This window comes from Amblyomma mixtum, chromosome 6 (assembly GCF_055824585.1).
Source record: "Amblyomma mixtum isolate Tamu chromosome 6, ASM5582458v1, whole genome shotgun sequence".
NCBI lineage: Eukaryota > Metazoa > Arthropoda > Arachnida > Ixodida > Ixodidae > Amblyomma > Amblyomma mixtum.
The window spans coordinates 100,462,800-100,476,916 of record NC_143017.1 but is presented as its reverse complement, the minus strand read 5'-3'; the positions used below and the strand labels follow the sequence as shown (position 1 = coordinate 100,476,916).

Here is a 14,117-nt window from a genome sequence, read left to right as displayed (position 1 = left end):
TCGGGTGACAGCAGAAAAGCCACTGCGAAGTCCACATTCACTGGGACTTAGCAATGCGTAAGCATCCATATGGCTCACAGTGCTTGTGAAAAGGACATGTACAAAGACCTCACAAACAAAACTTGTCAAAGAAATAGGTCGGTAATTGGAAACAATAGAGCGAGGTCCTGATGTGTACGGGTACAACGTTGGCTCTTTCCAGTCATTAGGAACGATGCCCTGTTGTAATGATTTTGTAAAAAATAACCCGTTTATATCGAAGGACGGAAAATGAACATAAAGACCGTAAAAGACGAGGTAAACCATCAGCTCAGGCAGCTTTTTAGTAATCAAGGCGTTTTAATAAACAGTTCCATTCCCTATAATCAATGACTACATCGTCCATACTCTCTGCAGGCGTACCCCAACAGAGGCTACTTTTTGATTTACCCGAAATAAGGTTTTATTCTTCAAGATCCTAATATACACGAACTCTGTCTGCATTTGCTGTATTTGAAAAGCGATTGCCGCCGCTTTGCAAATCTGCAGTGAGAAGAAGCCAACTCAAAGAGCTTACAAGTGCGTATTTTAATGCGGCAGCACTACTTAACTGGGTCTCAACTAAAAATCTTGAGTGAAGACTCGGAGTAACTAGGGTAAGCCCGGGTTAGTTCGGAGGAGCGTCGCGCAATATGCAGCTAATGGGAGGAAGCTCGGGTAAATTCAGAGAGCGTCGCGCTGGCCGTATCTTCAGCCAATGGGACGGTGACATTGAGAGTAACCTTGACCAAACCTAGCATAAAAGCAGCTCATACAGAGTTAAAGTAAATATTGCCGCGACTGGGATTGAACCTGCGGTGGCACAAACAGGTCAGCATCACTAGTCACTGCACGGAAGCACTATGCTATCGCCGCAGCCAATCACATCATCATCATCATCCGCCTGACTACGCACACTGCTAGGCAAAGACCCCTACCATATCGCTCCAATTAATCTTGTCCTGTTCCATATGCAGCCGCCCCATTCCCGCACACTTCTTCGCCTAAGTAACTCCCCCCTAAGTAACTTTATGGCACCCCTGCGACGTTTGCCTCCTCTTGGAATCTATTCCGTTAGCTTTAAGGACCTGTACTGCTTTCGCAGTACATGTCCTGCTCAAGCCCATTTCTTCCTCTCGATTCCGACTGGGATACCACTAGCCCGCGTTTGTTCCCTGGCAAACTATACCCTCTTCCTATCTCTTAGTGTTACACCTATCATTTTCTCTTTCCACAGATCGCTGCGTTGTCCTAAACTTAAGGTGATTCCTTTTCGTTAGCCTCGACGTTGCTGCCCAATAGGTGAGTATCGGTAAGATACAGCTGTTAAATGCTCTTCTCTTGACGGATATGTGTGAGCTCCCGTTCATGATCTGAGTAAACTCACCAAATGCGCTGCTTATTCTAGTTATTTCCCTCTCCTTATCCGGGTCGGCGGTTACTACCCGCTTTAAGTAGACGTATTCTCTTACTACTTCAAACACCTCGCTACCAACTGCAATCTGCTCTTCCCTTCCGAGGCTGCTGAACATTACTTTGGTTTTCTGCATGTTAATTTTTAGCCCCACCGTCCTGCTCTGCCTGACGCTGCAATACACTCTCAATGTCCATCTGCGGCGAGAACAGATCAGATAAGCTTGACCTCGATCATAGCTTAACCTGAGTCTAATATCGTCGCCAGACATGCTGACGACGCAGAAAAGCAATACCATGAGTCAACCAGGCTAAACACACGCTTTCGCACGTCCCCTGGTTTAACCAGGTTAAAACCCTACCAACTTTTTAAAATAAAGATCAATAAATGTTAAAAAAATCGCCCGGTATATGATAAAAATTTGCGGCAAGAAGAATTTCCTCGTCATCAATGTTGCGATTTAGCCATGTTTCAGGTAAAATACCATTCGCTGTCATACACAAACGAGAGAGCAGACTTGTTAGTCATGAGAGTGCGGATGTTAGGATATGGCAAAGATTGTAGCGTAGTATTGTTGCGTGCTCTTTATTCTTGGCGATGTGTGGCGTGTCTGCTGTTCTCTGACTATTAGTTGGACGGCGCAACACTGAGTTGTGCTGACGTAGATTTATGTCTTAGCCACAATGCGCAGATTATCCACGGACCACCCTGAAGATTTATTTTAAAGGGATACTGAACCAAACTTTTGGAGCTGCTGTTTTGCATGTAAACAAGAGCTTGACTGCTAAAATTGATAAATATGACAAGCATTTTAGCGAAAAAGGCGGATAACACGCTTTATTTCGCGATTTATTGCCGTATTGTAGCACCTGGTGGCCGCCTGTGGAAGCTGCGACTAGACGTCATAACACCCGCGCGCACACCGTTCCCGCAGAAGCACGATTGCCATCGCTACTCGCGGCTTTTCCATGTCTGTCGTCTGCTCACGGCGTATACAGATATGTCAAAATGTTAATCGATGCTGTCTACGTACCAGAACCGTATGCACGCTTACGTACGCTAAATGCAGGTACTTTTTCTGGACCTTGGGCCATTTCTAGCATTCTCGCTTTTAAAACAGAAGCGCGACGATGTTCAGACTAGCGGCGCCATCCGGTGGTTAGGAGGGGAAGCATTGTTGTCAACAAACCGACACACCTCTTAGCCTAAAGGGGGCAGAATCGTCACTCTAAATAAAAAATAAAGCAAAATTATTACTCGTAAGTTTTCTTATGTGCAACAGGAGATGAAGCGAAAGACTGGTGGCCCATTTATGGCCAGTGAACGCGCTGAAGAAGCCAGTAACAACGACGCAACCAGTCCGAAGCGACGTTTCATGCATCGAAGGGCGCCGCCATATTTGTCGCCGCGGGAGGGTGCCATGACGTCACGCTTTCCACCTCGCGCCGAGCGGGAGGGCTTGGCGCGCGCTCATGAAACATCGAAAATAATACCATCCGCTGAAAAATATGCGCAGTGACGACTAGATTTCGGTGTAATCACATTCCGAGAATCTATATTCAGCCTTTTTGTTCAATTTTCAAATTTTGCTTCAGTATCCCTTTAAACCACAGCAAATCTGTGGCCTAATGTTGTTTCCCATCCCTCTCCGTAGTTAAGGCCGCAGTAAGTATGCTGAGTATAATTCAAAGAGCTTACCAAAGCTTGCGGCTAGTGACCGAAAAGCTGCCTTGGAAAACTGGCTAAGAGTAAGCTTTCGTTTTTTGTTTGCCACTTTTTCCTTATTTATGATTCCTTCCTTAATGTGACATCATTAGCCTCTGTGTAGGCTCCAAAGATCTCGCAATGAGGTAACGTCATTTAAAAAAAAAAGACGCAGAAACATAACTCAGAAATACCAAATGATAACATAAATGATTATGAAAAGATAGCACAGTTCAGGGTCATATACTCGTCAGGCTCACGCATTGCAAACCAGACGACGCGGCAAGTAATTTTTCACTGCATAGACAACAAATAACAAAGCCTTTCTCTCTTGATCGTGTCATCAGTGGGACCAGGATATTAGCACAGTTATGCATCCTCCGACACTTTACACCAGCTGTCCCATTAGAACAACACTAAATGTTTAAGGGGATCATTAAGGTCACGGCACGCTAGAGGCCCTTACAGGCGCACCTGGAAGCCTCCGGCGTAATGAATTCACGCAGTAGTAGTGCCGCACCGATGCACAGTTTTAAAATACGCCATAATCTCTTTTTTTTATTTGCGCTGGAGAAAGAACTGCAACTCCGGCGTCGTCTTCCACATGGTGCCCCCCCCCCCCCCCCCCCGCAAACTCACTTTCTTCGTTTATTTATCATCTGTGAAGATTTATTCACTCATAGCCCAAAGAGTGTTGGAAGTTGGAAATTATTAATAGTTGCATACTAATAAAGTGTTTCTCTTCATGCACTGCTTGAATCAGTGGCTAGCAGTATTTTTCTCAATGTCTTCAGTTCATAATTTTTTCTCATACCCCACCTGGTTTGGTGAGACTACTTTCTTGCATGCTTAATCTCGGCGACAAGCATAAACAAGCGCTTAATGTTCTCTGCTCTCTTTTCGCGGTATTTTTTTCGAGGGGGAGGAGGGGAAGGGGAGGGGAAGCACGCACACTCTAATTATCGTTAATGCATGAGTGTCTTGTATCAGATGCATGCGCCTGCTCGCAAAAAACACTCCGAAAGTCTTTTGCAATCGCGAACATTTGCGACTCCGTTCAAACGTGGCAAGACCCCTATTGACACCGTTTCGCACTTTTTAAAGCAGCGACAGCTCTAGCACTTTCATGGGCAACGAACAAATTAGGTATTTATCGGACCCCAGCCACCTTGCGAGTAGATTTTGTTTTAGTTTTATTTAATATTATTAGCATGTCCCTTGGTATTGCCGCTACCCAGTTGTTCGGTTCTTTGTGTGCGAAAACAGCCTAATAAGAATTCGCTTCGCAACGGTTTATTCTGCTCGCCCACTCTGCACCGCATTGCCACCAGTACGCGACTGCACCTTTCGCTTCTTTTAAAGAAAAAATCTACACGGATTATTAAAAATATATCGATATCAGTTAAATGACCACAACGAAAGCAGAAACATATCCAGTGCGTAGCACGCAATGTATTACGAAAAAAACTGCCATAATCAAGCGCACAACAGGACACATGTTGGTCAAATGTTAAGGCAAACCCCCAATGTGGATTAAATTTGTAATAATGGAGTAATTACTCATTGGCATCCACCCAAGCCCAGCCGTCCCGTTTAGCTCAGTTGGAAGAGCGACTGCTCCGGTGAAGCGGTGGCCCCGGTTCGAACCCCGGACCAGGACGAATTTTTCTTTAAGTACGAAGTTTCTGAGAAAGCTGTACAGCTTTCCTTTGTAGCCGCTGCGCTTGGGTGGATGCCAATGAGTAATTACTCCCTTATAAAAGGACACATATGTGTAAGAATGCTGTACATAGAAAAATAAGATAAGAAGAACAGAAATTTGTTAGCAAACTGCGGGTCCAGAATAAATATAGCATCTAAATTGCTGCCAAAAAATATTAAGGGAAGTAAATTGAACTACGGTGTTCTGGCAGCTGCCCTCTGTTATACTCCAGCTTGTTTTTAGCTGAACCACTCGCGTTCGTGGATCACATCGTCTCTGTTCTCCCCTCCCTCCTCCTCTAAGCTCACACGCCCATTCACGTTGCTGCTCGCCCTCCTTTCCAGCGGCCGCCCTCCCCGGAAGGTGCGAGATAGGTGTGACACCCATCCCAGGCATGTTGCTGGAAGAGGCGCTGCGGGAGGTGGGCGACTTTGGCCGCTTCCAGTGGCTGCTCATCGTCTACCTGTGCGTGTTCGTGGCCCCGCTGCGCGTGCTGCCGCTCTTCGGGCACATCTTCAGCCTGCTCGTGCCGCCGCACCGCTGTCGCCTGGCACCCCAGCTGCTGGCTGCGCTCGAAGCTGCCAACGCGACCAAGGATCAACTTCTCTCCCTTGCCTTGCCTCGCGACTCCGACGGCGGCTTCAGCGAGTGTCGCATGTACGAAGCGAACGCCACACTCGACCTCTGGCTGAATGGGGTCTCGCTGGGTTTGGTCAATGCCACTCACACTGGCGCCTCCGGCCGCGCGATCGTACCGTGTGAGTTCGGCTGGGAGTACGACTTCTCCTACTTCTATCCCAGCGTGGTGTCGGAGGTGAGCGCGGCGGCTATTCATTGTGCTTTTTGCGTTTATTATTTTTAACGCGGCTGCGTTAAGAAGCTCGTGTCGCAGGAAACCCGGCGTCGTCGTCGATGTCGTTGACCGTGAGCTAAAAATATCCCGAGAATTCACCACAGAAGCAAGGCCGCTGCGGACCCTCCTGAGTTGCTCTCAAAACTAGAGCCGCTCTGTACATTGCCTGAATTTTAATTCGACGAAGCCAGATTCATGCTGGCTGACCATGAGTCGTATGTACATAGCGTTTATTGTGTTTTGTTGATTGTTTGTTTTGTCCAATTCTCTTTGCAAAATCCAGGCAATAAAGAAAAGAAAAAGGAGGCAGGTGGGCCAGTTAGGTCAACTGACCTTGCGGTGCCATAGCAAGCTACCCACCGGATTCTTCGCAAACTGCCCACTCTGGCAGGTGGCAGAGAAATTAATGATTGGTTGCTCGGGGAGAGCAACCTGTGTCTCACAAGGTCCAGCAGTGAATGCACCTGCTATCTCAAGGGAGTGACATATTGCCTAACCACTGCAGCGCTGCGCCAGGATAGTATGAGGACTCCCATGGACCTATGAATGTTAGAGAGTGCCCAATTCTGCATCTATGGACATGAACACATTTAGCTATAACGTTATACCCTGACAGCGGAGTTTAAATGTCCCCATCAATTTTTTTGGTAGCTGGCGTAGCTTACGCCGTAGTCGCCAATGACAATGGAATGATATCGCATGAGCACGTAAAAATTCGGTAACTAAAATTAATATGCCCACAAAAATCTTTTCCCGACTTATAATTCGGGTGTGAGAACATTAAATCTTCAGCTGAAGCGTGTGAACTTGTAGACCGACAAGATATGGAACTTGTGCATACTCATCAACGTCCATCCCAGCGCAGCCGTAGGCCTAAAATGGAGTGGCATACAGCTTCCCACTGTCTATTATTGGAACACTATACCCGATTTACGACAGGAAAATAATATTAACTCTATCAGTTGCAGTACGTTGCACTATATAATATGTTCTTACTATTTGTTCTTTTTTTTTTGGCCATCACTAAGCTTGTTACTTGTTCCGTCACTTTAGTCGAGCTAGCAATGTCCTTGTAAGTTTGTATTTGGTTTTATGGGGTTTAACTTCCCAAAGTGACTAAGGCTATGAGTGACTCCGCTGTGGAGGGCTCCGGATAATTTCGACCACATGGGGTTCTTTAACGTGCACTGGTATCGTAGAGCACACGAGCCTAAAGGATTTAGCATCCATCGAAATGCTACCGCCTCAACCGAGGATAGAAGCCGCGTATTTCGGATCAGCTGCTCAGCACCATAACAACTGAGGCATCGTGGGGGCGCATGATGTCATGCGTGATATGTAATCTAATCGCGATCCTAGTCTCTTTATGTCCACAAATGTGCGTGCGTTTTAATTGGCATTTAAAGAAAGTGCTATTCTCAGGTGCCTGTGGACTAAATGACATGAAATAACGCTAGGCTATTAACTACAGGGTAACACGACTCATCTGTTCGGTGGTGATAAAGGCACTACAAACCACGTTCTTAATAAGGGAGTAATTACCCATTGACATCCACCCTAGCGCAGCCATAAGACTACAAAGGAAAGCTATACAGCTTTCTTGGAAACTTCGCAGTTAAAGAAAAATTCGTCCTTTTCAGGGATTTGAACCCGGGACCACCGCTTGACCGGAGCAGTCGCTCAAGCAACTGAGCTAACCGGAACGGCAACCTTACGGTAGCGTGAGGGCGAATTTATCAGAAACCGTTCCCACTTCTAGTTTCCTTTTGACATCCTTCTGTGCCTGGGCTAGAAGAATATGTACATTTTTTGTTCCTCCTGTGTTGAAAGATTTTGCTTGTCCCGCCTTGTCCATTCTTGCGAACATCCGAAGGTCTCAACCCATCTTTCTGCCAAGAATTGACGACTGCTTCCACATCCGTTGAAACCTCTCCAGCTGTCAAAGGACCAGTTGCAGTATGCGTCGACAGTGGTGAAGAAATCTGGTCCTTTTTGTGACCCTTAGGAACTGTGGTTTTTTGCTCTGCCATTTTCTGTGTAAATTTCTGGACTCACATTTATAATCATGCACTTTCATAATAATATAGTTTTATGTGAAACGTTCTATTCCACTCCTAGAATGTCCCAATTCATTTGATAACAGTATTTGTAAAAAAAATATAATCAATCACCAGGCTCCAAGCTTCAGTGAATGCACTAACCTTAACTGCAAGCTTCTGATATCTTACACAATCTTCACTATCGAGAGATTTCATGTTTTTCAATGACCACTGCTCTGCAGGTACCTGTGGCCATTCGCGCCCATGCCACCACCATGTGTGCCAATGAAAAGATCGTGTGACGTCGCACGGTGTTTTCAGGGGCATTCCACTTGTTGGGCATGACGACACTGATCACGGAAAATATCTGCACTCCGAAGGATCGGTTCTTCATTTAATTACCGTCACCCTGTTGAGCACCAACTGCTTCCACCTCACGAACTTGCCTCGTGGACGACAAAACGCTGTAGTTGATTCCGCGCACATCTTGCACTCAACCACAAATCTTGAAACGCTGCTGCACACGTGGCTTCCCAGAATCTCGTGGGAATAGTTTGAGAAAGTTTCTTTTTATAGCACTGCTGCATATGTTCCAACCTTGATGTCGATACTCCGGAACACTTTGCGCGGTGTAGATATCTTTGTGGAAGTTCGGTTGTGTTAAGCTCTCCATCTGTGAAATGCGTTTTCATATGAACACCCGCGGTAATATTCATCTGAATGAGTACCGAACAATTATTCCTTATTAGGAGAAAGAAAGTGTTCTTATGAAACGCAAGAGTTGAGCAAAGAAAGGTTTTTGTAACGCGCATGCGAAATAACGTGGCCTCTCATACCGCTTGCAACAGATGGACTGGGTCTGCGAGAACTCTTGGAAAGCCTACGTGTCCAACACGGCCTTCTGGGTGGCCACTGCCGTCGGCGTGCTAATCTGCGGAGACCTCAGCGACAGGTAGGCGGCTGTCTATGCAACCCGGCTGAAAGCAGTCCGTTGCTGCAGCTTAAGATGAGCGCATTTTCCTGACTTCGTCTTTATTGGAATAGTTGCCTCTTTGGAAGCTGCTCCCCATTCCATGTTCGTTATACTCAAAATGTATAGCTTGTACTTCCCTCACGCCGTCGGTAGTGAGTGCTTCGCATGAGTACTATTGTTACCTTATGATTACGTTTAGCCTAATTACCATGTCATTGCTATTTCAAAAGTTTATCGCTGTGTTCAGTGTGAAGGAAAATTTTCTGCCATTATTGCTGAGCATAGCATTTACGCTTGATTTTCCTGTACATGGCTTGCTTGTTCACTGATTTTGTCTCCAGTTTAATTTTTGTTGTATGCAAACCTTTTTAAGTGCCCGTTGTTTTCTGGCCAAGGGAGATCAGCGCAAAGACCGCGATATCACCTCTGTAAACGATAATTATTTCTTATCTAGCAGCGAAGCACTACGACTGTCATGAAATGTGGTGACGCATGGTTGACACGAAATACTGGCAGAACAAGGGACTCCAGTGCATCGGGAATAGTACAACAGTCGAAGTACAGATGTTTGTGGGGACCCTACGCCCACACTTAAAGAGGAAAGGAGAGAGGGGGCACGAAGCACGACGCAGAGGAAGCACGGATCCAGGTGGTTACCGAAAGAGAACAAGGCTACCGCAGATGGTAATTGACGTTTCATGACGTCATACTTACCACACTTAAAGTTCTGAAGTTCTGAAGCAAACGTATACTGTCATACTCGCCGCACTTTCCTACACGTTAATAATGCTTCAGTGTACGTGGGATTTTCGCGGCCCACTCCTATGAGCAGTGTTGCGATTGGAATTTGTCGTTGCCTGTGATTTGTTTTCATAATGAAGCAGTTTTCTCGTTGGCGTAAAGACTTGCGCAGCCTTTTCTTTAGAGTTATGATGTGCTTCAACTAAGCTGTGTGTTCACGCAAAAAGCCAGACCAGCAGATTTACGATGAGAGAAAGAAAATTTGCCGTATTGGCATACTGCGCTCGATATAAAGACACAAGAAGCAAAAGGAAGAGAAAAAAGGCAGCATCAGCCATGCGCCGTGCAGGATTGGCCGAGTGCCGGTCATGATCGGCGTGAACGTCATGTGCGGCGCCGCGGGCCTGTACACCTACTTCACGGCTGGCTTCGTGCACTTCGTGGTCAGCCGCGTGTTCGTGGGCCTCTTCGTCCTCGCCGTCAGCATCATGCCCTTTGTCCTGGGTGAGCACTGTGCACTCTTGTGCAGCCACACCGGAAAATCGTGAAATGTACGCTTTCAACTTGCTGAGGGTGCCCACAGTGGAGGTTCAGCGGAAATACCAATATGCTGGAATTGCTCAGCAAGCTCAAAAAACCAATCGGGTCCAAGTTAACGTGCAGGGCCCTCTACCACGGTTTGTATCATAGCTGACATTGTTTCTTTGAGAAGTAAAACTTAAATATTAACCCTACCTCTTGAGCCGACGTGCTAAGGTTCCACAGAATGGGGTATAGAAAGACAGCGATAACGAACTGGCTGTGGCACTTGAGGTATCGCTAGATTTGGAAGTCAGAAATTAAGGACATTCACATTGTGCCTGTTGGTGTCGAAGGTCGTGGGCTCAGCAGTTTGTGTTCGCCCAACACCTTCTTCATTCCAAGCCTCGTCACTTCCTCCTCTTCCTGGACTGACGTCACAGATGCCTTCGCACTCTGGCAGGCTTAGACAGGCGCTCTCGCAATTTCAGATCGAGTGGGAGACGAGCTGGCAGAAAACGGTTTGCGCGGATGGTTGTCGCGACAAATTGACCGGAAGCGCTCCCTTTACCGAGGGGTAGTAAAGAAATAGTGAATGGCTTTATTCTCACACAGTAAAAGCCGCCTTCGCGGTGATACAACAGTAGTCTGCTATAAAGTGAACAGTGTCTCAAAAAATGACGCATGAAAAATGAAATAACTTTTTTTCCTTTGGTTAAACTGGTTATTTAGAGATCAGTGTGACTTAGCGACAATGTGTGCGTTAGCATTACTGCTTGCCTCAGACAGAGCAGCGCTGGCCCAGACGGCTTCAGTCCTTGCAAACGGGTGGCGTGATACAGTACATCTTGTCTCCCATCAAAATGGCGAGGGCGAAGTTCTCTCTCTCGACTCTGCCTCCTGCGAACACTTGCTTCACAAACTAATCATAGAGAAAGGGATTCGTAAAGAGCGGACACTCCCATGGAGCCCAGCGGCCCAACTACCACGGGTAGCGGCTGGGTGAGAGACTTCCACTCTCGGTTTCAGGCGAGCGCATTTTGAATGCTAGCATGCCCTACTGCCTGCCGCGCCCTCATGGCACATTATTTCTGTTCAGTGTGGTCTCCTATTGTTGCCTATTTAGTTTCGGTCCAGGAAGATAAACCACATTCCGGGCGCTCTTGACCGGCCATCAACGCAGCTGCACCCCGCCCTTCGCCAAACAGTGCCAATCCAGAAGCGACACCGGATGCTTTGTGAAATGCGCATTTATTTTGCTCCATATAAACACAAAACGGATACAGCAGCCGTCGCCGTTTGGAAAATCGCTCAGCTCGTTAAGCGCTTCCAGTGCGTCCATTGCTACGGCAACACGGCTCACAGCAGTGGTTGTCGCTACCACCGGGCACTGTAAGCTGAAAAATGTAAATTACGAGCAGGTGTCATTCTCATAAACGTTACACGAAAACTGTGCGAATAGGCGAAACGCGTGAATGCAGCTTTATTACGAACAAAGAAAGCATGCTATACGAAGCTCGCATGCGGAACATTTATGCACAACATACAATGCCACAAGATATCTCCCAGTGATTTACCAGCATTCCTCCTTTTCCCGCCGTTATTCCCTGCAACCCCCCCCCCCCCCCCCCCCCCCAGAAAAAAAAAAGCTGTAAGTCCCATTCTACCGCCAACACTGCGCTTTGTTCGACAAATGTTTAGCACCGTGACGGCTAACAGATGGTCCGAAGCAGTCATTCACAGTGGGTTGAAGCACTGAGAAGAAATGCGCGGGTACAATTTGCATGTCTTCAGGGGGGTAGAAGACAATTTTCAGCGCACCAGATCCTTGTTTTCATACGGGTTTACTTTTTTCCCCTGGTCGTTTATAAAAGGGCACTACCGTGTTGTCACTACACGGCTGCAATGCGCGTTTAAACTGGTACAGACGACACAGTCTTCAACGCAAAACTTTCTAGTTTTTGAGCTTTTCATGCGTTACTTTTTTCCCGGCAGTCTTGAACATTTGTGCCGTACTAACAACGCGAGAATGCTTATTTTCGACACGATCGCCCATTTCTTTCAAGCTGACCGCATATTTCACCCGACTATCAGTAAATACCACTCGAAAGAAGTTGCGTATCTTTGGGGGGCATTAAAAATTTCGCGTACCCGCAAAACTCAACGCGCGAACATGCGAAACCAACTGGTAGGCAACGCGCACAAAGCGTGGGCGCGCCCTTCGCTAACTGTGCACCGGCGAGCAGGTAGGCGTGCCTTCCACAGCTGCACGAACAGCGCCAGAGCAGCCGGCAGGCCACGAAGCGTGCGCACCTCTTCACGAACTGCGTAATTCCAGGCACCGGCCGCTGTGGTCAGCGTAAATTGCTTGAAATGCAGAGTAGTTGATAAAAAAAAAAACATTTCTTACCTTGCCGTGGACAGAAGCCGCACGAGTTCCGCGTCGAAGACCAAGACAGACGCAAAATCGTGCAGCCTGTACACTAACAATGGCGCCGCACGCTCACAGGCGCCGCCGACCGTCTTGAGGCTTCGTTCTTCCTCGGCTACCCGCCTGCTCCGTCACCGGTCGCCCGCGTCAACGTGCGCGGGCATGCGCACTCGCGCTAACGCTGATGGCGCCACTACAAAGACGGGTTACCAACTAATCTCTTACGCCGTTCCTGGGGCCAGATTTTGCCCTTACTCTTTTATAAATTTCTTTCAATGCTGGATACATTTTACGATAATGTGTGTTCTAGTGCTAAAACTTTAAAAAACAGTGGTCGAATACGCTAACAAAACAACACGGGTTTGTCTCTAGCAGATATTTTCAGTGATGTGTCAATGGCATCGCTTTGATATGATGAGTCATAGCCTCAAATATATTCCATACCTGGTCACTGGCACCGAGGTGAGTGGACGCCGACCATCGCAATTTTTGGTCAAGGCTGTGAGCGCCGCTTCCCGCCGATGATCGGCAAAAGTAGGCGTGCGGCGATAAACGAGGCACTCGCCACGTTGAGGCGCTCGCATCGGAGATGGACTAAAACCTCGATCATCGCTTGCATGGAGGAATCGCTTGGTTCATCGCGGCACGCCTAGCTTTGCCACCGGCCATGATGAGGCCAGTGAGATAGAAGTGCGCGCAAAGTAGCATCACGCGCCCATAGGCGCGTAGTGAAACCCTCTCCTGACCTCCTCACTGAACCTCGTCCGCAAGGAGTGCTGGTAGCCTTGGTTTTGCTTGAACGGCCGCTTTCGAGCCGATGCCCAGGCATGGAAAATATAGGAAGCTATGGATGACCGGTCTCGATTGTAGGTTACAGCATAACGCCTGATCTATAGATGGTTTGCACATGATGTCACGGGCACCGTGGTGATGGACCATGCATAGCTTCCACACAGCACATTGCAGCGGTGCGCGATAAGCGAATTAGACAAGCTACCAGCCATTTAGCGTGGCCCAAACATGGCGGCCATTGTAACGTTAGTGTGGCAGGTAGGTATGAGTCATCGCAAAGCGCATATAAGTATCCGTGTGCTAATCTGAAGAGAGGGTTGTAGCTTGAGCATGTTGCACTCGTGGTTTGTTTCGCACAAAAAAAAAGAAAAAAGAAAGGTTTCTGCCTCGTCCGGCGCAAAGAACTTCGCTCATCTTCAACATATACTGACTGCTGTTTCTTACCTTTCTCTCTCTCTCCTGCATCTTTTTTCGGTCGCCTATCTGTCTCGCCGGGATCCCCGCCGTACAGTGGTGGAGTACGTGGCCCCTGAGCGGCGCATGATGGTGCTGAGCGCTTTCCAGTTCTCTTACCCTCTCGTGGGCGCCGCCTTTCCCTGGATGGCGTATGCGCTGGCCGACTGGAGGACACTCACCCTGGTCTGCGCTCTGCCACCGCTGGCGGCGCCTTGCTTCTCCTGGTCAGCATCGGGGCTCCGTGCGATATGAGGGTGCTTCTGAGCCAGCATTGCGTTACACTCGTGTATCAGGCTGAATATCTTGCGAGAGGCGTTAGTCAGTGACCCATGGAAGGGACAACGAATTGTGTTCCGATGTCTGCTCATCTGAGGAAAAAATGTCATAAACCTACAAAAATGCCTACTTGATATCTTCAATGGTAAAGAGAACCGCGACAGGAACAGGATATGAGAAAAGAAGAGGACAGGACGAG

General features: G+C 47.6%; 1 protein-coding gene across 1 annotated transcript in view; it reads left to right on the top strand.

Annotated features, from left to right (window-relative positions):
- Positions 1–14,117, top strand: part of LOC149339859 (solute carrier family 22 member 7-like) — a 49,728-nt gene that overhangs the window by 9,614 nt on the left and 25,997 nt on the right. Inside the window, exons 2-5 of the mRNA XM_089548513.1 lie at positions 5,183–5,652; positions 8,579–8,682; positions 9,794–9,948; positions 13,698–13,866. Of these exons, the coding sequence (XP_089404639.1) occupies positions 5,233–5,652; positions 8,579–8,682; positions 9,794–9,948; positions 13,698–13,866 (848 nt within the window). The 5' untranslated portion in view covers positions 5,183–5,232. The remainder of the gene's footprint in view (positions 1–5,182; positions 5,653–8,578; positions 8,683–9,793; positions 9,949–13,697; positions 13,867–14,117) is intronic.